Genomic DNA, 26,081 nt, shown 5'->3' with positions numbered 1-26,081 from the left:
CCCCCCACGGGCAGGTGCACGTCACCCTCTGGGGATCGGAGAGCTGGTACCCACTCGAGGGAGTGCTCCGGGCTGCTTTTTGCTGGAATAAAGTCTGTGTCTTTGACCAGGGCTCTGGTGCTTTCTGTGAACATATGTACATTAAAAAAAAAAAAAAAAAAAAAGACTTGTACCTGAAACAGGGGCAGGCGGACGTGTTAGCTCACACAAAATCTCAGACTTGGCGGATTCTGACGGGACAGGAACGGCCCAGGGCCCGGGAAAGTGACTTCACTAACCGGAGCTAAGCTCTGCTGGAGGGACGCAGGCAGCTTCCTCCACAGGGTGGCCGCTAGGGCAACAAGCTCACTCCACCTGCCTTCCGATGTCCCCCCAGAGGCTCCGCCTGGAAACCACAGGGAGCGAGGACGCCAGGTCATCCACCCCGGCCTCGCAGGCGCAGGCGCAGGCGCAGTGCAAAGTGGGGACCGGTGGGAAATGGAAAGGCATGCAGCGCAGTGAACGCTTTTGGGCCTTGCAAATGTCTTCTCTGGGACTGTGGCTTGTCTTTCCCTCCATAAGTACGGTCTGTCTGATACTGATAGTTCGGGGATGCGTTCGGACTTGCTTTGTGTACTTTTACTGGGTCCATATTTGTAAATGGTCCATGTGTGCACTGACTTAATGTTGTACGCCTGCTTCTGTGTGTGCCCAGTGAGCTCAGGATGCACATCGGTCACTGTAACCAACCAGCTCAGGGTGTGTTTGTGGGCTGGTTAAAAAAAGTGGAACTATGGGGGTGCCTGGGTGGTTCAGTGGGTTAAGCCTCTGCCTTCAGCTCAGGTCATGATCCCAGGATCCTGGGATCGAGCCCCGCATCGGGCTCTCTGCTCAGCGGGTAGCCTGCTTCCTCCTCTCTCTCTGCCTGCCTCTCTGCCTACTTGTGATCTCTGTCTGTCAAATAAATAAATAAAAATCTTAAAAAAAAAGATATTTAACTAAAGATGTATTTATAAAAAAGAAAAGTGGAACTATGATACTCGATAATAACCACAAGCAAGAGGGCAGGCGTTTCTGTGACTTAGAATGTTCTGGGCTGTGATGTCAGAAACCATGACTCAGGGGGATCAGACACTGAGGAGACTCAGAGCTCTTTGAGCAAAGGCAGATGTAGCTGTCTTCAAGGTTGGCTGAATCTTCATCTTTGCGATGTCATTTTGGGTCTAGACTTTTCCATGTCTCTTCTCTACTATACTAGTTTGATTAACATGTTGGGAGCAAGTGCTGGGTACCTCATCCAAACCTGACCATGTCGAGAGGAAGAGATGCATAATATAATAAATAAATTATAACAATAGATAATATTGTCCTGTGGCTCTTTCTTAAAAAGAGAGGAGACTTTTCCCAGAAGCCTTCCTAGCCTACTCCCTGTCACGTGGCTAGGATCGGGTCGCACTGGTTTTCCTGAAAACAGGACTAACAAGGCAGAAGATAATACGGTTACTCACGCTGTTGATTCTCAGAGCAAGACAAGGAGTCGGCTTTCCCTTCAAGAGACCTGCTGTGCAGTTCAGGGGTGGATCCCTGGACAGCATTCGGATTCTCGCAGGTAGAAAGGAGAGTAGGTGGGTGTTGGGCAGACGAACCAAAGCCTTTGCTACAGGTGACCAAACTGTCAAACTCACCAGGAAAAGCCAAGCGATCCAATCACAAACTAAGCCAAAGACCTGAAGAGATGCTTCCCCGCAGAGGACATGCAAACGGCGACAGATGAAAAGGGGCTCAAGATCACTAGCTGTTTGGAAAATACAAATCAAAACCACAATATTACTGCGCACCCATCAGAAAGGCTAAAATTAGGACGCCTGGGTGGCTCAGTTGGTTGAGCGACTGCCTTCGGCTCAGGTCATGATCCCGGACTTCCAGGATCAAGTCCCACATCGGGCTCCCAGCTCCTTGGGGAGTCTGCTTCTCCCTCTGACCTTCTCCTCTCTCATGCTCTCTCTCACTCATTCTCTCTCAAATAAATAAATAAAATCTTAAAAAAAAAAAGAAAGGCTAAAATTAAAAAAACAACGACAGTAGTGACAACACCAAATACTGATGAGGATGTGGAGAAACCTGTGCCGTTCCCTTTTTTTTTTTTTAAGATTTTATTTATTTATTTGAGAGAGAGAAAGAGGAGAGAGTGCTCGGGGAAGGACAAAGGGAGAGGGAGAAAGAGTCTTAAGCAGACTCGGTGCTGAGTGTGGAGACCGACTGGGGGCTCGATCTTGTGACCCTGAGATCATGACCGGAGCGGAAACCAAGCGTCCGACACTTAACCAACTGTGCTGTCTAGATGCCCCAACCCTGAACAGTCCTGCATGAGGGGTAGGAATGTAAAATGGTATGGCCCCTGGAGAAAACATTTTGGCAGTTTCTCAAAAGGCTAAACCTACACTTAGCCACATGAAATTCAAATTTCTGCGTCAATAAGGCGGACCTATCGGTACGTGACCATATCCATCCACTTACGGATTAGGTAAATACGTAATGTGGCTGCTTTTAGGCTCCAATGGCAGGGACGAGTAGTTGTGACAGACCCTCGGCCCGCAATGACTAAAAGATTTACAACTTGACCACTTACAGAAAAGGTTTGCCGGCGCTTGGCTTCAGTAAATCAGTGCACACACAAACACATTGTCCGGGCAGCGAGACTCACCCTCCTTGAGATCGCATGAGGCGAAGACGACATAGGACACCAGGAAGGAATCCCACGACATAAAGTGGAGAAAAAGAAACCAGATACAAAAAGGACACGTGGAACGCATCCTAGTGACAGAACATTTCAAAGTAGGCCTGGCCGACCCACTCTGACAGAACTCGGGAGGCTGGTCCCCCTGAGGGACAGTTGGGTGAGTGGAAGAGGCCAGGCCGGGGCGTCTCAGGGGCTGACTCAGCGGCTGCGTTCAGCTTGTAAACATTCCCTGAGGTTTACACTTAGGATTTACACACTTGTAGTAAGTCACGCTGCCACCGACATGGGCAGAGAAGACAAGTGGTGGCGGCACAGCTGCTGGGCCGTGCGGGGAACCACTGGATAAATAAAAGCAGGCCCGGGTTTCTTCCGTACGTGCTCACTTTCCGTTCCTCAGCTCGTCTTCCTTTTCTCAGCTTTCATCCTTTCCTACGTTTTGTTCCCCGCTCGAGTGGGAGGAAACTCCTCTCAGCTTTGGCAGAGCCATCCTGTGGGCAACAGGAAGGAGGTGGCTGGTATGCAGGTCTGAGCATTTGTCATAGATGCTTATCACCAGGTGACAAATGACCTCCAAATGAATGGCTTCAACGACAATATTTTCGGGTGTGTTCGTGATTCTGTGGGTCAGCCAGGGCTGTGGCTTCAGCTGCATTCATGCTGGCCAAGATGGAAAGTTCGAGAAGGCTTAAACTTAGACAGTTGGCTCCTCAGGGTTCCTTGCCACAGAGCTATCTTGGGCGACCTTTGAGCAGAGCTGTTTCAGAGTAATCAGACTCCTTACGTGGTGGCTGGCTTCCCAGAGCGAGAAAGCAGAACGGGGCCCCTTCTCTCTTAAGCCTGGGAATGGAAGGCCTACCCCGTCGCTTCCATCCAGTAACACTGGTCAAAGTAAGAGGGTAAACAAACTCTCTCCTCCTGATATAAGGAACAGAAGTGCATTTGTGACCTTCTTTAATCCACCCAGAACTTTATCTAGGGCGATATGACTGGCATTGGCTGGAGCTTAGCACACTTCCTGCAGCCCCAGGACTGCACTGATGACAGTCGCCGAAATGTCCTGCCCCTTCTATCTCCCCAGAGCCTCCCCCTGGAAACAGCGTGTTTCAACCACCCAAGCGCCGTTCGCATTAGCTCAATAACAAATATACACATAATTGAATGACTGATAGAGAAAACTTGCAGAAAACTGACATTTTCATTTCAAACGAATGGCACTGGGTGATGGACATGAAGGAGGGCCCGCGATGGGATGAGCCCGGAGTGTTATATAAGACTGACGCATCACTAACCTCTACCTCCGAAACCAATAATGCTCTAAGTGAATTCGTTGAATTTAAATTAAAAAATAATTTTTTGAAGATTTTATTTGTTTATTTGACAGAGACACAGTGAGAGAGGGAACACAAGCAGGGGGAGTGGGAGACAGAGAAGCAGGCTTCCCGCTGGGCAGGGAGCCCGATGCGGGCCTCGATCCCAGGACCCTGGGATCATGACCTGAGCCGAAGGCAGAGGCCTAACGACTGAGCCAACTGGGCGTCCCTAAAAAAATAATTTGAGGGGCGCCTGGGTGGCTCAGTGGGTTAAAGCCTCTGCCTTCGGCTCAGGTCATTATCTCGGGGTCCTGAGATTGAGCCCCACATCGGGCTCTCTGCTCAGCGGGGAGCCTGCTTCCCCCTCTCTCTCTGCCTGCCTCTCTGCCTACTTGTGATCTCTCTCTCTGTCAAATGGATAGATAAAATCTTTAAAACAAAACAGAAACTCAGTGTGAGGCGCCCGGCTGGCTCCGTCAGTGGAGCATGCGACTCTTGATCTCGAGGTTGTGAGTTTGAACCCCACATCAGGCATACAGATGTTTTAAAAATAAAATCCTAAAGGGGCACCTGAGTGGCTCAGTGGGTTAAAGCCTTTGCCTTCAGCTCAGATCATGATCCCAGGGTCCTCGGATCAAGTCCCGCATAGGGCTCCCTGCTCGGCAGGGAGCCTGCCTCTCTGCCTACTTGTGATCTCTGTCTGACTTGTGATCTCTGTCTGTGAAATAAATAAATAAAATCTTTTTAAAAAATCCTAAAAAATAACCCGCCAAACGCCCCACACGACAGTGTACTGCAGTTTCCTTTTTAATCACTTCAACTGTCTCAATTAACAATTACGCAAATAACTTTTAAGTCTAATGAATTAAACATATAGTGAAACTTAAGTTTTCTTTCTTTTTTTAAAAGATTTTATTTGTCTATTTGAAAGAGAGAACATGAATAGGGCTGAATAGCAGGCAGAGGGAGAAGCAGACTCCCTGTGGAGCAGGAAGCCCGATGCAGGACTTGATCTCGGGACACTGGGACCAAGACCTGAGCTGAAGGCAGATGCCCAATGGACTGAGCCACCCAGGCGCCCCAGAGAAAAAGAACTTCCCACCCGTGGTTCCACTGGGGCTCGAACCCAGGACCTTCTGCGTGTAAAGTAGACTTGATAACCACTACACTATGGAACCTTCATTATTCCTTTTTATGTTTTCTTAAAAATGTCCCAATACTGAAAAAGAAAAAAAAAGGTTCCAATACTGTGGATAAAATTAGTTTTCAACTAAAATGACAAGTTTAGATTAATTACCTAATTATGCATTTTACAGTGGTTTCCAAAGCTCAGAAAATCTTGGAAACTTTACAAATGCATAAGATGTCAAATATGCACACAGATTCCCTCTTCACCCCAAATACAAATCCCGTAGTTTTGCTTCTCTTAAATTTCTGTACTTTTTCTAAATTCTCAGGCTCAGGTGTATCCCCACACAGACAACAGTTACCATCCCATGCCAGAGCCTGCATATACATCCAAGATTTGAGCTGGCCCCTAGCTAGATTCCTGTCAATGCTCCTAATGGGACACTTGAAGGCTATTAATGATTGCTATGTATTGCTGTATTTCATGGGAGGTGGTCTCAAGACCCTGACCCTTAGTTGTTGTTGTTGTGTTTTTTAAGACTTTATTTTTAAGTAACCTGTACACCCCACATGGGGCTTGAACTCAAGACCCTGAGGTCAGGAGTCACACACTCCCCCAACTGAGGGCCCCCCCCCCAGTCCCTTAGTTTTAAGCTCTATCCCTTGACTGGAGTTTGCATTTAGGTGTGGTGGTTCTCACAATATACTTTTCTCTCTAGCTCCAAAGACCTTTGCACTCGAGGAATCCTAAGATGTGTAAATACCCTTTTATCTGCTAATAAGACCTTGGGAATCCATGGAATCTTTCTAGAGGCTTTGATCAGACTGGGATTGGATTCTAGGGCAAGATTGCTTAAGAGGTGGTATGTTTTCTTCCCTACAGGCCCATCAAGTCTGGGCGCCTCTCTTTTTGTGATTTCAGCAGGAACGCATACTTTTTTGGATATTCTGAATTACATTCAATTTTTAGCATCTCACAGGGCCCTGTCTGAGCTGCGGTCACCAAATCTGAGGCCATTTGATGGCAAGGTGTGATGTATCTGTGGAGCAGGCTAATTATTCATTCAACAATATTCATCGATTACCTGCTCTTTGTAGATATACAGCAGAGAACGGAAGATGCTCTTTGTCTTTCCGCTGCTTCTTGCCCAGAATTTCTCAACTTCAGTAGCTCCCATCCCACTCCGCATCCTGACAATCAAAAATGTCTCCAGAGGGACGCCTGGGTGGCTCAGTTGGTTAAGCAACTGCCTTCAGCTCAGGTCATGATCCCGGCGCCCTGGGATCGAGTCCCACATCGGGCTCCTTACTCAGCGGGGAGCCTGCTTCTCCCTCAGCCTCTGCCTGCCATTCTGTCTGCCTGTGCTCATTCTCTCTCTCTCTGACAAATAAATAAAATCTTAAAAAAAAAAAAATGTCTCCAGATATTGCCGAATGTCCCTGGGAAGTAAAATCACCCCTCTTGAGGGATGCAGGAACCATAACAGTGTGTCCTGGTTTTTTTGTTTTGTTTTGTTTTTAAGATTTTATCCGTTTATTAGAGAGAGAGAGAGATCACAAGTAGGCAGAGAGAGAGGAAGGGAAGCATGAGCAGAGAGCCCGATGCGGGGCTCGATCCTAGGACCCTGGGATCATGACCCGAGCCAAAGGCAGAGGCTTTAACCCACTGAGCCACCCAGGTGCCCCGCGTGTCCTGGTTTTGAACGAAAGCGTGTCACATCTCAGTCAATGCGAAATACCTGGTCTGAATCACATCTGTGGGGGGCAGAAGAATGGTCCCGAAAGATGTCCACACACAACTGGGGCTGTGCAGATGTGGTTAAATTAGAGATCTGAAGAGACAGGAAGATTATTCTGGATTATCCAAGTGAACCTAATGGAATCACACGGGTCCTCTTATGAAGGAAGCAGGAGGTCGGGGTCAGGGAAGGAGGGGTAAGATGTAAGTTGAGGGCAGAAGACGGACCCGATTGCTGGAAGAGGCCATGAGGCAAGGGCTACAGGCAGCCTCTAGATGCTGGAAAGGGTCAGGAAACAGAACCTCCCCAGGAACCCCCAGAAGGGATGCAGCCCAGCTGACACCTTAATTTGTAGCACAAGAGACCCATTCTGGACTTCGGACCTTCAGAACTGTAAGATAGTAAGTTTCCGTTCCTTCAAGTCACTACATTTACAGTAATTTGTTACAGCAGCTAGAGAAAAGCAATCCAATATCCAAAATTCAGATTCTACTAACTCAGCCGTTTTTATGAAGTTCCGATGGGATTAATTAAAACATTTTTTGTTATGATGGAAATTTTAAGCATGTATATGTCACAGAGAACAGCGCATGGAACCTCCTTGACCCATCACCAGCTTCAACAATTATCAACTCACAATGACCTTGTTTCAAATCCACTCACTCCTGCTCTCCATCGCCTGTATGATGTTTAAGCAAATCCTAGATATATCATATTTCCCATAATTATTTCCAAATGCATTTCTAAAATGTATGGATTGTTTAAAAAAATAACTGAAATATCATTTTCTTTTTTTAAAAAGATTTTATTTATTTATTTGACAGAGACACAGCGAGAGAGGGAACACAAGCAGGGGGAGTGGGAGATGGAGAAGCAGGCTTCCTGCCGGGCAGAGAGCCCAATGCAGGGCTCGATCCCAGGACCCTGGGATCATGACTCGAGCCGAAGGCAGATGCTTAACGACTGAGCCACCAAGGCACTCCTGAAATATCATTTTCCAACCCAAATGTAAAAAATAAGGATTCTTAATGCCATCAACTCTCAAGGAGTGTTGCCATTTCCGGTTGCCTCATAAATATCACAGAGGTTTTTTTCCAGTTGATTTATTTATTTATTTTTAAAATATTTTATTTATTTATTTGAGAGAAAGCCAGAGAGAGAAGACAAGTGAAGGAGAGGGGCAGAGGCAGAAGCAGGCTCCCTGCTGAGCAAGGAGTCTGATGTGGGACTTGATCCCAGGACCCCGGGATCATGATCTGAGCCAAAGGCAGATATCCAACCGGCTGAGCCACCCAGGTGCCCCTCCAGCTGCTTTATTAATCACGATTCAAATACAGCCCACACCATGCTATCAGTTGTTATGTCTCTATAGTCTCTTTTTCTTTTTTTTTTTTAAAGATTTTATTTATTTATTTGACAGAGATCACACAAGTAGGCAGAGAGGCAGGCAGAGAGAGAGGGGGAAACAGGCTCCCTGCTGAGCAGAGAGCCCGATGCGGGGCTCGATCCCAGGACCCTGAGATCATGACCTGAGCTGAAGGCAGAGGCTTAACCCACTGAGCCACCCAGGCGCCCCTCTAGTTTCTTTTTCATCTGTAGGCTCCCTTTCCATCACTTTCGTGCCCCTAGAAGTGTATTTCTTGGAGAAACAAGGCCATTCGTTGGGTAGAGTTTGCCCGGCTGGGATTTGGCTGATAGCATCGCCAAAGATGTGACTATGGTCCTGCGATGTCTGTGTTTCCTGGAAGCTAGTAATCGGATCTGCAGGCTTTGATCGGACTCAGGTTTGATTTTTCGGCAAGACTGCGTCATAGGTGGTGTGTTCTTCCCCGGAAGCGCGTCAGGCCCGGCTGGCTATCTGTCTGGGATCATAGCAGCCCCCGCAGCTCAATGCCAGGATCCAGTCCCTCCGTAGGGGTGGGGGCTTCTTTCAAACCCGGATTCCATCACTCCTACTTGAGGATCAGCCGAATGTTCTCACGAAGAGACACTTCTCTTAATGACAGGTTGAACGCCCTGTGGTTCAAGGTACTTGTGAGCTTCGGGCCGCTCACGGCACATACGGGCATTTCCCACTTGCTCGTGGTCTGCACGGCGTACCAGCCACTTCTGTTTACAGAATGGGGTCTTGGAGTCAAGCGTGACATACCTGGGACTTCTGGGTTTGGTGGGATTTCTGGGGGCTGTCGAGGTGGATTTCTGTTTTCTGGGATTTCCTAGCATTGGTTGGGACTCTGCGGACAGAGTCCTATAGATAGCTGCGTGCCCCGACCCCAAAGCAGCAGGAGCCTGGTACAAATTTGCCGGCGTATTGGTTTCCTGGGGCCACAGCAACAAAATACCACAGACTGGGCGGCTTAAAAAACTTGAAATTTCTTCTTTCACTGCTCTGGAGGCTGGAAGTCTGAAATTAGGTTGTTGCCAGGGCCACGCTCCCTCCCTCTGAAGCCTCTCGAGGGAGTGCGTCTGTCCCAGGTCTTTCTCCTAGTTTGTGGTGTTGCCGGCAGTCTTTGGCATCCATTGCCTTGTCGCTGCATCACCCCTGTCTCTGCCTCCTTCATCACATGGCCTTCTCCTTGCGTGTCCGTGTCTTTTCTCTTGTTCTAAGGACACCAGTCATATGGGGTTAAGGTATGATGGTGTGATTTTATCTTAATTTAACTAATTACATCTGATCCTATTTCCAAACAAGAGGACGTTCACCAGGACCAGGCATAGGACCTGAACGTATGTTTTGGGGAGCATACTTCAACCCACAACACCAGGGAGCTCAGGGCGTACAAGCACAGGACGTTCTTCCTGCTGGCAATGTCATGTTGACCTTGGGGAGGTAATTGGCCTGGCAAAGAAGCCTTGGGGAGCAAGTGGTTTGATTTGCAGAGACAAGGTCTTCCCGCCCCCCAAATGATCTTCTGTGCTATCACCAAAAATTGGTGTCCCCGCTGAATGTTCAAAGGACATGGCAGCTAGAAGGTATGGACAAGGCCATGTGCTCCAGAGGACTTGTGCTAGATTTAATGCTCTACTGTCGCCATCTTGAAATTCTTCGTATTTTTTTTTTTCAAAGGAGGCGTCTGCTATGGTCTGAATGTTTGTGTGCTTCCTGAATTCATATGTTGGAATCCTAACCCCCGTGTGATGGCACTGCGGGGGGGGTGCTTTGGGAGGCACGGAGGTCATGGCGTTGGAGTTTCGTGAATGAGATCGATGTTCTTTTAAGACAGACCCAGAGTTCCCTCACCCCTTCTGCCATGGGAGGACACAGAGACCCAGAAGACTCCACCATGCCGGCATCCTGACCTTGGACTTCCCAGCCTCCAGAACTGTAAGAAATGAGTATCTGTTGTTCATAAGCCACTCAGTCTGTGGTCTTTTGTGAAAGCAGTCTGAACGGGGTAAGACAGGGCCCCACGTCTTCACTGTGTGCTACACAACACAGACCACGAGGGACGTGGCCAGTTCTGGGTAGGGACACCTGGCGGGGAGAGGCATAGGAAACGAGGCAACAATCACACGTTGTTTACAACATAGTGGCCTTGGGGCTGGCTTTCTGCCCATTTCTTCTTCTGTGCCAGGTAATTCTGGCTGGACTTCACGGAGGCACGGCCTGAAGTTGAGTGACAACAGAGCCAGTTCTTAAATGTGTTTATCGTGCAGAGAAAGTGTGAACGTGGCCGTGATCATACTTTGCTCACTGACTGGAGTAGGGCTTGGCACCTCTTCTTCTTTTTTTTTTTTTTTAAAGATTTATTTATTTATTTCTGAGAGAGAGAGAAAGAGAGTGCGTGCACACACAAGCAGGGGAGCGGCAGGCAGAGGAGAGGGAGAAGTGGACTCCGATGAGCAAGGAGCCGGATGTGGGACTCGATCCCAGAACCTTGAGTTCATGACCTGAGCAGAAGGCAGATGCTCAACCGAGTGAGCCACCCGGGTACCCCTGGGCGTGGCACCTCTTAAATGATAAATAAACCCCTATTGATTATGAAGTTAAGGAAAACATTACCCAGATGGCTCTTGGAATCAATAGTGGGAAATGGCCCCTCCCCCATCCCATCCCCTTCTGTGTGTGTAACACGGGGCTTGGCGCACGGACGGCTCTGGGCTGGGGGCTTCAGTGAGCTCCCCACGATGCTGCTGCAGCGGTTTATGAAGCACTCTGTGAGCGGAAGGAGTTGTGGGGACGCCGAGCAGCTGGGTATAAAGTGGACAGATACGACTGCGCATTTCCACGTTGACCTGACAGGACCACGCGGTGCCCAGATATCTGGCCAAGCGTTGTTCCGGGCGTGTCCGTGAGGCTGCTTCTGGACGAGCCGGGTTTGAGTCAACAGACTGAGGAAAGCAGATGTAGGTGGGTCTCCCGCGGTTCGTCGAGGGCCTGAATGATACAGAAAGAATGACTCTCCGTGAGGAAGGGGCAACTCCTCCTGCCTGACTGTTGGGCCGGGACCTCGCTTTTCCTGCCTTTGGACTTGAACTGAAACATCAGCTCTTCGTGAGGCTCGAGCCCGCTGGCCTTGGACCAGCTACACCATTGGCTGTCCTGGGTCTCCAGGCGCTGATGGCCGATCCCGGGGACTCATCAGCCTCCGTAATCACATCAGCGCACTCCTTAGAATGAATCTCTTTGTCTAGCTCTCCGTGTCTCTGGAAAACCCCGAGTAATACGGAGGTCAGCTGGGAACACTGAGCTTCCGGCTCAGGGCAATGCTTTATAGCTGTGGTCAGATCACACTCGACTCGTTACTTACGTTCTCTGAGCCTTGGTTTCCGCGCCATAAAAGCCTAGGCAGTGCAAGTGTCATCCTACATCACCCCTTTGCCGGGGGAGGGGTGTCTCAGCCTCGGCACTAGTGGCACGTGGTGGGGATCGCTCTCTGTGGCGGGGCTGTCCTGTGCCCCATGGGGTGCTGAGCAGCCTCCCTGGTTTCTCCTCACTGGACGCAGGACAACCTCCTTCCAAAACTGTCTCCAGGCACTGCTTCGTGTCCCCCGGAGGCCACAGTCGTCCCTGGCTGAGAATCACGGGTACATAACAACCATCTTGCGGATCTGCCGGGTTGTCGCTCTAGGATCTAGCGAGGTTAACCGTATTTCAAAGCTGTTCCATTCATGTTGCAGAAGAGACTCATTTGTAACACTAGTGTTGTCAAATGGAAAAAAAAACTGGTTCATGACCCAGAGGCTGCTCCTTTCTGTGTTGCATAAATCCTCCTTCTTGTTTCTGTAAGCAGAAGACTTCCAAGCTGCTCGGCTTGGCTCACGAGGCAGAGGTGTAAGAATCTGTTTTTCCAAATACACAGGGGACCGGAGTCATAATCCTGAACCGGAGAATCCAGCCAGAAGGAAGCGTCCTGTAGTACGCTGGCTCACGGCGGCTGTGTTTTCCTAAAATTACGGATTGCCCGGAATACATTTTCAGTCTACTCGTTAGCATTTTGTTGAACATAACCCACGGGTTGGGAAGGAAAAGAGGTAAAAATGTAGCCCTGTGGCGGGGAGACTTGGAGAGGAAGGAAGTAGGTGGTTCTGAGCGTTCTAAGTTTGGGAGAGAAATCGGTCTAACATTTTTTTTAAATCTGAATTTTAATTACTCAGAAACAAATGGGGTCCACACAACAGCCACGATCAATCCCAAGAACACTGCTCGGGGCTGAGGAGCCGACACGCAGCCGAATACTGCACGGAGGTGGACCAAACACAGACTGCCTGGCTTGGCCACACGGCTGTCTTTTCCAGAATATCCTGCACATCTTTGGAGTGGAAGATTAGGAGATGAGAAAACCCCGACTCTCCAAACTGGCCGCACTTAAACTTTCGGGAAAAGTGCTGTCAGGCTCTCAGACCACATTGGAGATCTAAACAACAGCTTTTCTGATCACAGGTCAAAGAACTGTCTAAAGTTAAAGTCATAAAGCCACAAAGTAAAACATCAGGGAATAGCCCCACCCTGCCCCCATTCCAGTCCCTGAGCCTGCAGAGGGTGCCCAGGTTAAGAGTTCTGGCATTTTTGTCTCTTCCTCTGCAGTCCCTAAGCCCACCAGACAGGAATTAGCAGGAACTCCATCTAATGTCCTCCACAGCCTGTGGATTTGCATTATTTAAATATATGGGAAGTGCCCATAATTGAGTAATTATTCCAGCATTTAAAGAATGCCAAACAATGAGCGGTTTCTTCTTCAGACCCAATCTTTCCCACTTCCGGTTTCCTCTCAGCACAATGTGCAGAATTAGCCAATGTGTCATTTCCTAGAACACTTGATTGTTTACACGAGTAAGCAAGACTCCTTTGGCAGTATTTATTTCTCTCATTTTGGATGCGATGATTGTGGCCTTCATGGTACTCCCTTTTCTAGAAATTTCTCAAGCATCGAATGGGTCTAGATGCAATTCCGCAGTTTGTTTTTTAAAATGAAGACTTTCCTTTAGGGAAGAGGAGTGGGGACAGAGGCAGACTCTAACGGGAAGAGCAGAAATCTTCGAGCTCTGTGTCGGCTCGTCTGGCATGCAAAGAGCATGCTGCTTTTACTCCTTAGCAAGCATTTTAAGGAAAATCTTCTGCAAGCTATGCTTCGAGTGCATTTTAACCGTTTCAGAAAAGGGATTTCCCAGAACGTCGGGGCAGCGAACAAGCATCTGCTCCTCACTTACCCAGAGCCTAAGTGGATTTTTCCTGAGCTGTTTTTCCATCAGAAAACTTGGGGAGAGGATAGGTTACGGCAACGTTTGCGCTCGGCGTTGGCGAGGCTGTGGTTTTAATATAGAGGCAACGAAGAATGTGTAATTGTGCCGTCAGCTCAGACCAAAGGCTTCTTCCGCTCCAGGCTCTGGCGTGTGCCTCTGGTTTTAGTCCCACATGGAGAGCCCCCCTTGACCGTAAGGAAGACGGGCCTTCTTCTCCCTGACGATTCGCACGCGCATACCGTTCTCCCGGATTCCTGGCGGGGCTGGGGAGTCTGGCTTCCCTTCCTCCCCCACCGCCTCTCATCTGTCCCAGCTCCCGGCACGGGTCTGCAGGGACCACCAGAGGCTGCCAAGGGCAAACCTTACAAGTCAAAAAGGGCTAACGGTGCTGTCAACAGGCCTTGGGTGCCCCAAATTCTGGCCTTCTCCTTTCGTTAGCTCAGTTGGGGAAGAGAAAAGCACTAGGTCTGCTGCATGTCTCAAGTCAGAGGGGTCCAGGGACCACGAACGCGTGTGTGGACAAGGCTTTTTCAGTGAGGGTCTCCTGTCTGTCTTCACCGGCACGCTGTGTCCCCCTTTTCCGAACTCTTCTCTAGTGATGTGCACACGAAATGAGGAATATCCGCGGGTGTTGTCATGATGGTCAAATGATTTATATTTGCCAAGTGCTTGGAAGAGAGCAAGCACATCTGAATCTCTTGGGTCAGGCTCCCGAGAAGCAGCGCCTGCGGGGACCATCGTCTTGCGAGTGACAGGACTGGGGGGGTTGCGGACTGAAGGGGTTTGGGAGGCGGGCGAGGGTGGGGGATTGCTAGCGAAGCCACGGTAGCCCACAGGGAGCTCTGGAGTGTGGTGGCTTGGACTTTGTCCCACGAAGGCAAGAGGCAGGACTGTCCTGCTGCGGAATCAGTCCCTGGGTTGGGGGGTGGGGGACATAAACCTCTCAGAAGTCTGTCAGCCAAGGGTGAACCTCCACGAATGGTGTGTGCCCCAGCCAGGGAGATCTGGGTGGGATGCCGCCATCTGCTACCAGAATCAAGTATTTGGTGTCAGCAGATCCACATGCCAAGGGGACAGGGCTCAGAACTGGGGAATCTGAAAACATGAGCCTCGGTTCCCGCATCCAAGGTGTCTTCCTTTGAGTCTCACGGGCCTCTCTGCATCCTCAGTTTGGGGTCGGAACCCGGACTTCATCTGTAGACAAATCACAGTTGTACGTGCCTTGTGGCCCGGGGGGCACACAGAATCTTTCTTATTCTCTGCAGCACGCCCGTCCCCAGCCCAGGGCTTGTACACAGAAGGTGTGCAGCGTGGTTCCACCAGTACGCCAGACCTCCCACCCGCAGGGAAAGGCCAGTCCACGCCTGCCTCTCAGCACCTAACTGGATGGAACTCCCCCCTCACCCCCGCCCTTACTCTTTACCTGATGCTTTCTCTTCTTGCCGTTCTTTGTATGAGTCCTTTGATGTGTGGGTGTTCTTCCTCTCTCTGGAGAGGCTGGCTTCACTCTCTAACACCCCGCAACCCCATTCAGGGCAGATTTGAGCGACGGTACCCAGATCTGTGAAATTCTGAAAGTACATGATGCCTGGGAAGGCGGGAAGGCAGCTTCAGCCCTGGCACGCTGGGTGCCAAAGTGACTGTAGGTGGGTGGGAAGAGAGAGAAAAGGCAGCGGCAGCTCCCTTGGCAATAACTCATGCCAATCAGGAGGGAAGATGTCAGAGCAGGGAGACTTGGCATCTGGGTATCCTCTGGAATGTGCAAGATCGGGAAGTATTTGCTTTTCTGTTCCTCTCCCTGCCTTTCTCTGGGACATCCAATAATCATCCATGTTTCACTAAAAGGACTCTAGTGGTGGATTTCTGGCATGTAAGTTTCGGGTGGGGGCAGATACTTGGGGAGCAAGGAAGTTTCTGTGTAGTGGTGGGAGGAGGGGAGGAAAGACCTTCCTTAGGTGTTTCCCAGTTAGCAGTCTCCGTGCCTTCACAGTCTTTAAAAACATTTTCCCCTCATAAAAGTAACATTACCATTTTACAAACACTTTGGCGGGTAAATAGTTTTTTTTTTTTTTAAAAACCATCTCACTGAAGGATTGCCAACTACTGTGAGCTGTTTGAAAGGTTTTCCTTTAGTTTCTTCTATGTATCTAGATTTGGATCGCTGTTTGACTTTTTACTAGCTATTTTTATATCATCATAACAGTGTTTTAAAACCTTCCTGATACTTTCCTGCACTTCCTGGCATTAAGTCTTGTGGTCAGGGAACTGCAGTACCAAGTAGCTGGGACACTTGGAGCAAGAGAGAACCCTAAAGTTGGACTTCAGTTTCCGTAGCTTGAGATGCGAGCGGAATGTAATTACCACCGAGGTTTCGAGGTTTCGGAATTGACCTGGCTTCCTCCCCAGCAGTGGCCGACTTGGGTCCCTGCTCAAACTATCAGATCCTCCAGTCCGGAAGGTGGAAGAGCTCAAGGCAGGTCAGGTGGCCTGGTCCAGAGCGGGGACTCCGGATCAGCCCTTCTCGGGCTCTCCTGGCAGGGACGCAGAAGAGCCCACCACCAGTTCGCCGCTTCCAGGTGTGTCCTGGACCCAGCTCCACCCCAGTTGCCCGGCCACGGGTACCTCTTCCAGCTACCCGAGCTCCCTCGGCCTCCCTTCCGGGGCTTTACCCCACTTCGCGGGACCATCTTGGGTATTCAGGAGACCCAGGGCACAGTTCCCCGCATCCCAAGTGGGCGGAGGGGGGCTGCCCCCGAACTTCCAAAGCCTGGGAGTTGGCAAAGTGAGGTGACCGCCCTCTCCCCCGGGAATTGTTTGGGTCCCAGGGGTCAGCCTTAGGCCGGCCGCGCCTGCTGCTCGGGTGGGGTGCCGTCCTCCCGGCCCTCCTTCCTCTCCGCGGTGGCCCGGGGGCGGACGGACGCGGCGGCGCCCATCCTGGCCCCCGCGCGGTTTCCCGGCGAGGCCGGAGGAGGGAGGTGATGGAATGGGAAGAGGGAGGAGCGCGCGGGGCGGGAGGGGAAGGAGAAGGAGGGGCAACGGCTGCGGAGAGAAGGAGCCTCCGGCTGGGGAGCCGGAGGAGCAGCAGCAGGAGGAGGTGGGGGCCCGGGAGTAGAGGAGCAGGGAGCCGAGGAGCCCCGGGGGAGCTTGGAGGCGGAGCGGCGGAGGGAGACTGAAGGACTAGCGTGGAACGAAGACAGTGCCGCCGAGGGCTTCGGGCGGAGGGGGCGGAGCGGCGGGGCGGGGCCTAAGGGCGCCCCGCCCCTCCCGCCCCGGCCGCGCGGAGGAACGAAGATGGCCGGGCGCGCCGCGGGAATCGAGGGGCCGCTGGCAGCAGCGGCGGTGCCGGCGGCGGTGGCGGCTCCGGGGCTGTGACTCCACGCGTGGCGGCGCTCCGAGCGACCCGGGCGAGCAGGCGGGAGACGCGGGCGGCGACGCGGAGGGCCGGGCGGGCGGCGGGTGGACGCCGGTGCGCGGGCGCCGGGCGGAGGATGCACCGGGTGCGGCGGGCGGCTCCCCGCGGCTGCCCCCGCGCCCCGGGCTCCGGGCCTTAGTGCTGGCGGAGGAGGCGGCGCGCGCGGGGCGGCCGGGCGGCGGAGGCGGCAGCGGGGCTCGTGCGGTCATGCCGTGGCTGAGCGGCGGCCGGCGGCGGCGGCGGGGAGAGCCGCGGGAGGCCCCGCGGGAGCCGCCGCCGCCCGCGCAGCCCCCTCGGGAGCCGCCGCCCGCCCGCGCCCCCCGCCGCGGCCCCCGCGCCCCCCGCGCCCTCCGCGCCGCCGCCTCCGCGGGCCCGGGAGAGCGCCGAGCTGCCGCTGCCCGCCGGCTGGGAGGAGGCGCGCGACTACGACGGCCGCGTCTTCTACATCGATCACAACACGCGCCAGACGTCGTGGATCGACCCCCGCGACCGGTAAGGGCGGGGGCGCTGGCCGGGGCTGGGATCCGGGCGCTCCATCCCTTGGGCTCTGGGAGGGGATCGAGGAAGCCCGGAGGCCTCCGGGTCCGGGCGAAGATCGCGTGTCTTCGGGGCCCCGGCGGGGCTCCGGGCGCCCCTCGCCCCCACCCTGGGGCCTTGGACGAGGATCGAGGCGCCCCCTCTCCGGCCTCGAGGCTCCGGAGTGCGGAGCCCCGGCCGCTTCCCGGCCCCCGTTGCGGTGCCGGCACAGTGACTTGGTTCCCTCACGTCACCCGCTGACCGGCGCCTGGAAGCTGGGCGCCTGGAATTTCCTCTCCCAGGGCTGACGGATGGCCCTCTTTTCCTTTTTCCGCCGGGGCCTCGCCCATCCCTCCCGGGTCTCGGCGGCCCACCGCCCCCGGCCCCGCGGCGGCCAGATGAGCTGTCATCTTGGAGCAGAAACGTGCGCTCCAGCTTCGTGGTGTGGGTTCCTTGTCTGGCGGGCTCAGCCTGGTTTCCAACCAAAGACTGCTGCCAGATGGGCCACTTGAGGGATTCCCAGTTCTTTCGGAGCTGGGAGAGCCCGCTCCCAGACCGTGCTGGTTGCTCTTTAGCGCCTTTTAAACAACCGACTTGAAATTCTGATTGAAGTAGCCTTGCGTACTGCAGCCAGAATGGAATATGATTAGACCCATATGCTTTTGGAGTAAACGCAAAACAAAAGTTGAATTTCAGGTTTCCTTTTTGCGCAAGACGTGAATGGGGCATTAAGTTGTCTTATAATTCATGTGAATCTATCCCGTGGAGTAAAAAATGGATTCTTCTAAAAGCACTACCAGATTCCATTTAATTAAGTTCATGTAATATGCTTTTCCTTAAACTTTCTGTGTGATTGCTGCTTTCAGTGGTTCCGCTTTTTTGGAGAGATGCTTTTGTGCGTGTGTGTGTGTGTGTGTGTGTGTGTGTGTGGCGGGGGGATTGGGAATTCTGTTGAAACCGAGTGTTTCTAGTGGTTACCTGATATCTTGTGCTATTGGGAGCAACTTCTCACTGCGCTGGGCCTGGGTGCTAGAAAGGAAATACTGCAGGCTTCCCAGTGATTTTAATACTTGAAAAGGCTCAGTGTGATGACATTGCTTCTGCCTCCTCCTTACCTGCACAGGGAAGTGCTGTATGGCACTGGTGTTTGAAAATAAACTTTGGAGGAGGGAAGCTGTTGAATCACTGTTTGAAGAATCTCTCTGGGTTCAGATAGGGAAAAACAAAGCAAAACGATCCTGTTTCCCCGACATTCTCCCTGAACGCAGCTAGCCTCTGGACTCAGAAAGTTAGATAAATCCTAGCCCAGTTTTATTTAGCCCATCTTTAAGCTAAAAAGATGCTTAGTTATTTTGAAAATCAGGTGAGATCATATAATAATTTTAACTAAAGGCTAGAGCCACAGCTGTCTGATCAAGCCTTAGATGGTTCTGGAATTGGTAGAACTGCTTGGAACGTAGTGCCCTTTTATGCTGTATGTCTGTTAAAAACCCAAACAACTGGAAAATGAACCAATTAAAAATCCTGTTTGGCTCAGAAAAGGCTAAGGCTCATTTTATGAGGGTAATATAAAACAGTTGTGGTTACCCTGGAGTGGGGATTCAAGATGAAAAATAGAAATGTGCAACTTTCCATTTTAATGGTAGGACCCAGGACATAGTTGAGCAGACTCTATAGGAGTCAGCTTGTAGAATCTTCCTTTCTGTGTGTTTCATACACATTTCCTATGTTCTTTTTTTCCCAGAAATCTGTTTGTGGTGCTGAATGACATTTTCACCCTTTTCAGACATCAGTTACGTTATCGATTTGTTTTAAAGTCCCGTTTCTAATGCTAAAAGTGTCAATTGAGTGAACAAAAGTGCATATTTTACATTTTTTGTAAAGTAAAAACATGTGTATACTTTTATGAGACATTGTTTTTATAGTGAGTGAAAATTCAGCAGGGGACAGCTTGCACTTCAGCTCCCATAATACCTTGCCCGAAATATGTATGGAATGCTCAGCAAGCCGCAAACATTTAAGTGGGTTCTACCAAGGGGTGTAAATGGCGTCTGGTGTAATAGCCACTCTTCTTCCTCTTTCAAAACAGAACCCTGCCGATTTTTATGGGTGACTGATTATCCTTGAAAGTTATAATTGATTTTTATTATATGGAAAAACTGTTCATCGGAGCACATTTTCTCCATGTGCATCTGCCACTTAAAACCCTTTTGGAGTTGTGTCTGATTCACACAACTGGAAGACGGTGTTCAAGGACTTTCTCCAAATAGCTTCCAAATAGAGAACTGACAGGAGAGTGGCAAATAAATAAATAAATAGGTCTTTAAAAAAAATGAAGTTAGGAAGGAATAAATGAAGGTAGTAGGTGAGGCAAAAATTGTTGTTGACTCAGAACATTATTTCATATACCACTTAGTAAAAACTGTATCACGTAAGATATGTTCCTATAAGTAAAGCAACAGAGAGCCAAGGGCTGTAAATGATCTCTTGTAGAGTTTATAGTGATTCCGAAATTCAGTGTTGTGTTTAACGGCAATCTGTATTGGTGTGTTGGTGAATTAGTGGAGTTGTAATTTCTTCTTCTTCTTTTTTTTTAAATTTAATTTATTTATTTGATAAAGAGAGAGAGGCAGTGAGAGGGAGAAGCAGGCTTCCCGCTGAGCAGGGAGCCTGTTGTGGATCTCGATCCCAGGACCCTGGGATCATGACCTGAGCCAAAGGCAGACGCTTAAACAACTAAGCCACCCAGGCACCCCTGGAGCTGTAATTTCTTTCTCAGGTCACAACCAAAAGGTTGTAAGTATAAGGAAATAATCTTTATAGATGTGGCATCAGATTATAAAAAATATCTCAGGGGCGCCTGGGTGGCTCAGTGGGTTGGGCCGCTGCCTTCGGCTCAGGTCATGATCTCAGGGTCCTGGGATCGAGTCCCGCATCGGGCTCTCTGCTCCGCGGGGAGCCTGCTTCCTCCTCTCTCTCTGCCTGCCTCTCTGCCTGCTTGTGATCTCTGTCTGTCAAATAAATAAATAAAATCTAATAAAAAAAAAAATCTCAGTGTTTTCAAAATGGAGTTTTTTTGGTTTGATTTTCAACCCACCTTAGGCTTCAGTTCACTATCTCTGCAGATCAGTACGGTCTGTATAATTTTCATAGTTTCCTGTGAATTGTACCTAAAGACCTTGTTAAAAAATATAGAGTTGATTGTTTCTGTGGCTGGTAGTTTCTGTGGGTCAGTCTTGCATGTTTTCTATTAGTTGCATGTATGTATTCTGTGTATATTAACTCGGAGTTCAATGACCACTCTACACAAAGATACTTGCTATTTAGGTGAAAACACGGTAAAAACATTTTTGTCTCCTTTGGAAAAATTTAGTGCCTTTGACAGTTGTGTATATGTGTGCTTCCTGCGTGATTGTGTTGATGTTATCCTACAGATGGACTGAGTGATTGAAACTTCATGTTCTGTTTCTTGGAGCTTAGTTGAGATTACAATACTGGAATGCCAACCTCGAGCAGCTTAGAGATGGTGGACCATATCCCATTTAAGATCAAAGCAGAATGTAAATAATCCTGACGATGGTAGAAGACCCAGATTATATCATGACATAAACTTTTAGGTACCCATTTGTTCTTGAGATGGGATTTCACCTGCTCCAACTGGAGAAATTCTGTGGTATATTAACATTCCTTTGAACAGGCCATTGTTTTTTTGGAAAAAACAATCCATGGTTTGGGAATTTGCCAGGCCAGAGCCCCATATAACAGAGCCGGATGACATCATTGCCACCTTCTTGCGACCTTTATCTAGTATTAATTAATAGGAGGTTTACTATATTTACTCCACAGAGTCTATTTCTGGATTATACAAACTTTTTGATAAACAATGATTTCTCCATTTTTCATATTTTAAGGTTATTGGTATTGTCTGCATGAACATGGGGAGTGTCTTGCTTTTAAGGCCATAAGGGGTGGGCTCCTGGAAGAATCTTTGTCTGTTTAGATTATCAACAGTCATTTCTTGGTCTATTCTTGGCCTAGTATCTTTCTTTTTCTTTCCTTCTTTCCTTCCTTCCTTCCTTTTTTTTTTTTTTTTTTTTAAAGTGAATAGAAAAGTCATTTCTGAAAATAGAGCCTGGATGTTTAGAAATCTCAAAGTTGCCTTTCCTCCCTTTTCACTACACTGATTCCAGAAGTGGAAATAATGTGTTCCACCTTCTCTGGTAGGTTCTGCTTCAGGAACCCACAGGTCAGCCTCTGAGTGTCAGAAGGCACCTGGCGATCCTGGTAAGCTTCTGCTAGCCCAGGTCTTTTTGCTCATGTTGGTTGCTTTTTTGATATATTCAATAAAATTACTCTGATGGAATAAAGCACCGTTGAATTCTCCTGAATTCAGTTATTCCCATTTAAATCCACTAAAATGAAGAAATATTTACAGAGATTCTTGGCCTCCTGCGCTCTGGGAAGGTGGATGGAGGCCCAGGCTTTCTGGGAGTTGGGAAACAGACGTATAAAATGAATACAGTGGTCACATGGTGGTCATGGTTTCTGAGAAAAGGAAGGAGGGCTCATTTGGGCCTGGTGGTGGTGGGGGCGTCTTTATTTTCTGTCATTGATTTCCTCCGTTGAGGGGTTCTCCTTGGCTTTCTGGGAGCTGGGGAGGAAGAGGAGGAATGTGAAGAAAGTGCTGGAGGCAGGAAGTGCCTGCGGGCTATGGCTATTCGGAATCAGAGAGGTCATTTCACTGAGCCAGCGTCTTTGTGTGAGGGAGTTGAGACTTGGGCAGGACCATGAGGGGCTTGGAACCCTCAGCTTGGGAGTTGGAAGTACTTGGACTGTCTCTTGCAGGCTCCTCATTTGGCACTGCAGGCCACAGCTATGGGGACGTCCTGCCGGCAGTTGGAAGGACAGGGACTCCAGCGGAGCCTTCTGGCGGGGAGCCAGTGCTCCTTCTAGTATGTCACTCAGCTGCCCAAAGTCCACCCGCTTTTAAGCGTTCTACCTCTGTGTGTTCGTTCGTTCATTCATTCATTCATTCATTCCACAACTGTTGCACAGCCTCTCGGTCTCAGGTGCCCTTTCAGGGTTTGGGACCCCAGCGGTGAGCACCAGGAGGCTAGTCCCTGCCCCACGGGGCTGACACATCCCACCATGGTGAGGGGATCTTAAAAGGGTGCCTGCAGAGCTGTGGAATCTCCAGTGTTTTCTAAATGGCCGGTCCTCTTTTTATTTCTTTAAAGCTCAAGGGGCTAAGGAAGTGAGAGGGAAGGAGAAAAGGAACAGGTTGGGGCAGCCCCCAGACAGCAAGCCCGGCCCTGGGGTGGGCGGGCCGGCCATCGCGCCAGGCTGGAGAGCCTCTGGGCGGCCGTCACGTGAGAGCCAGCACTGCCAAGGCACGGGTAGTCTTTCCGGGCGGTGTGGAGCTCGGTCAGGGCACCAGAGAGCCACTGTGCCTTGGTGAGCTGTCGCTGCCGCTTGGAGCCCTGTCCCATGGGAAGGTGCCCGTCTCCACTGTTCGGGGAGGACTCGGAGCGTAGGGATCAGCTGGATTCGCCCTGAAAAGTGTCCTCACTTAAGAGAAAACAAATTTCCATAGGATTTCCATACCACAAGGTGTTCCATTTGAAAGTGCACAGTGCAGTGGCGTTTAGTATATTCCCAGGGTTGTGCCGGCACCACCGCTATCTAATTCCAGAACTTTCCCGTCACCCCAGAAAGAAATCCTAGAGCTGCTAGCAGTCATTCTCCACCTCCCTGAGGTCCTGGCCACCGCTCCTGTGCTTTCTGTCTCTGTAGATTCGCCTGTTCTGGCCATTTCCTCTCCGTGCAGTCGTACACTCTATGGCCCCCTGTGGCTGGCTTATCTTGCTCAGCGCAGCACGTGGCGGTTTGTCCGTGTTGTGTGTAGATCGGTGCTTCGTGCCTTTTCTTTCTTTCTTTTTTTTTTTTTAAGATTTTATTTATTTATTTGACAGATAGAGATCACAAGTAGGCAGAGAGGCAGGCAGAGAGGGAGAGAGGAGGCAGCTTCGTGCCTTTTCATTGCCAAGTGCTGCTTGGCTGTGTGGCTTGGGCTCGGTTTGGAAGCCGCCCCGAAGGGCCCCCCTCATCCAGGTGTTCCCTGCCCAGCGGAGGAAGTAGGCGTGGCTTGAATTGCCTTGTGTCAACTCCAGCAGTTCTACTCACAGGGAAGTGGCCATTCCCGTGTTCACAGCGATCGACCTCATGTAGTCCTTGAGCAACGCGAGCTCTTGGATGAGCTTGGATCGGCTGTTGTCTGTTCCCATTGCTTTGCTGCTTGGTTTGGCTCCCTGATAGCTGGAGCCAACCTCTCTGGGACGCTGGGAGTCCCCCGGGTCCTGGGGGCTTTTGCACATGGTGCCCAGGGAGCCCCGTGTTTCAGGCTTCAGAGTCCATTCCCTAGCACGAGCCTCGAGTAGATTCCCGTTTCTGAAGATGGTGTCGCAACTCAGTGCAGGTTCCAATGCTGACCCGAGGTGGACATTGGCGGTTCTGTCCCTGCGCTTGGCGTTTCAGAATTGAAACAGATAGCTCTTGGTTGCGGACTGTTTGGGAACTGCTCATTCCGGCTCTCCTGAGAATGTTTTCTTGCCTTTTTTCCCCAGGTGCCTGTTCACGCGGGGCAGTGGCCGTCAGCCCGCGGATGGACGGGCGAGCTAGGTGAACCCGTGAGGGCTTGGAATGGGGGAGTTCGGGGCTTTGTGGTCTCAGGCCGACTGGTGGACCTTGGCTAGCGGGCCAGGGCCCCCTGAAGTGCCGTGGTGGGGCCGGGCCCTCGGAGACCAGGGCAGAGCTGGTCTGGCTGTAGCTGCACGCATTTGCTCCCTGCCTCCGTTCTCTCTCGGCCAGACAGGCCCCTCACACACACTGGCCTGCTTCTTAGAGAAGACGGATGTTTTTAAGGCTGGGGTGATGCTGTCCTGACAGTAGGCCCTTCTGCAGCCCCTGGGACTTGTCTGTGAAGTGATGCACTGCTTATGCCTGGTCCACTGATGGGTGCAGCCAAAGCAGCGGGAAACGCCGTGCAAATTCATGGTTTGTCTTCATCTCAGCTCTCCGTCCTCGCTTGGCGCTCTGCTCCCCTGCGCAGCTGCCCTTTGAAATATTCAGGTCCGTGGGGACCTGGGTGTTTTTTCTATGACACGGGGAGCCCACTGAAACATTCTTGTCATATGAGAATGAAACAGTGCACAAATATGCAGAACACATGGAAATCCCCATCTGCCTCTTCCCAGAAGGAACCTCCCGTAGTAGCTTGCTGTGAGTCCTTCTAGTCCCTTCTCTAAACCAACTAAATACATGTGCATAAAGCTGGACCTTTGTCTTGGAGTGGGATCGTGCTATCAACATTTTTCCCCCCGTGACTTGACACTCTCATTTAATAGTATGTCTAGGTCCTCTTTCCACTATTGGAGTGTACAGATCTACCACCATTCTTTAAAAATTTTTTTCCTGAGATAAATTTCACATAACAGAATTACTCATTTTAAAGTGAGCGGCTCCTTGCCATTTACTGCAGTCACAGCGATATGCACCCGCCCCCTCTGTCCAGTTCCAGAACATTTCCTTCAACCCAGAAGGCAACCTTGTCCCCATGAAGCAGCCCCTCCCGGTATTCCCCTCCCCACAGCCCCAGGCTGCTTTCCCTTCTCTGGCGTTGCCGGTCCTGGACATTCCATCTAAATGGAGTCGTGTGATATGTGGCCTTTTGTGTGGGGCTTCTTTCCTCTAGCCTGATGTTTTTGAGGTTCATTTTAGGGGTCTGGTTTTATGCTTCTGCTTTTACTTTAATACAGGGACGTGCCCTCATGTGATCCTAACCGGGACAGCTGGGCAAACTGAGCCCATGGGAGCAGCCAGCACGCTCTAAGAAAAATCAGTTGACCATTAAACAAAAAGAGTTTAGCTTTTCGTTTGTTCCTTAACTTAGTCTTTGATTCGTTACTTTGAGAGAGAGAAGTACAGACTTGTCTGCATTTCTTTTTATCATTAGGGACGGGGAGCCAAAGCACTAATGTATGGTAAGACTTTTTAATAGTCTAGATGCTATGTCTGTGTTGGGTGCCACGGAGAATAACAAATGGACATCACCAGCCCTTCTCCTCAGGGAGCTGAAATGCCACCGGGGAAGCAGAGGCAACATCTGCAGTGTAAGAAAGCCAATGCCTGGTGGTTACCGATGTGCTGCGGGAGGTCGGGGTGGGCAGCCCTCAGGCCAGCGGCCAAGGCTCTGGCCCCAGCTTGGCTCCTGCCCGGTGCACCACGCTGCCATGCAAGGTGCTGGATGTCCCCGTGCCTAGATTATCTCACTGGGACAAGGAGGACCATGATACTTGTTGTTATTGAGTCGATGAACCAAGATTTCAGTGTTGAGTTGTTGCCCAAGCCCCATGGCCGGCCCCGGGAGATCCTAGCCCTGGGGCTGGCCTCCAGTAACCCACAGGCTGAATCCAGCCCACCTCTCCTCTTTATCCAGCCTGCAGGAGAAGAATGGGTTTTCCATTTTTAAGTGGTTGAAGAAGAATAAAAAGAAGCAAAGTGTTTTGTGAAATTTA

General features: G+C 50.5%; 1 protein-coding gene and 1 non-coding gene across 2 annotated transcripts in view; one reads left to right on the top strand and one right to left on the bottom strand.

Moving 5' to 3' along the window:
• Positions 1 to 5,134: 5,134 nt before the first annotated feature.
• TRNAV-UAC (transfer RNA valine (anticodon UAC)) lies at positions 5,135 to 5,207 on the bottom strand. The gene has a single exon. It is a non-coding gene; the product is annotated as a tRNA-Val (tRNA).
• An 11,629-nt stretch (positions 5,208 to 16,836) lies between these two features.
• The window catches only part of WWC3 (WWC family member 3), a 109,583-nt gene continuing 100,338 nt past the window's right edge, over positions 16,837 to 26,081 (top strand). Inside the window, 2 exon segments of the mRNA XM_047715353.1 lie at positions 16,837 to 17,298; positions 17,300 to 17,484. Of these exon segments, the coding sequence (XP_047571309.1) occupies positions 17,200 to 17,298; positions 17,300 to 17,484 (284 nt within the window). The 5' untranslated portion in view covers positions 16,837 to 17,199.

The sequence above is a fragment of the Lutra lutra genome, chromosome X (assembly GCF_902655055.1).
Source record: "Lutra lutra chromosome X, mLutLut1.2, whole genome shotgun sequence".
Lineage (NCBI taxonomy): Eukaryota > Metazoa > Chordata > Mammalia > Carnivora > Mustelidae > Lutra > Lutra lutra.
Note: the sequence above shows the minus strand (reverse complement) of the source record. Positions and strands in the feature narration are given on the sequence as shown.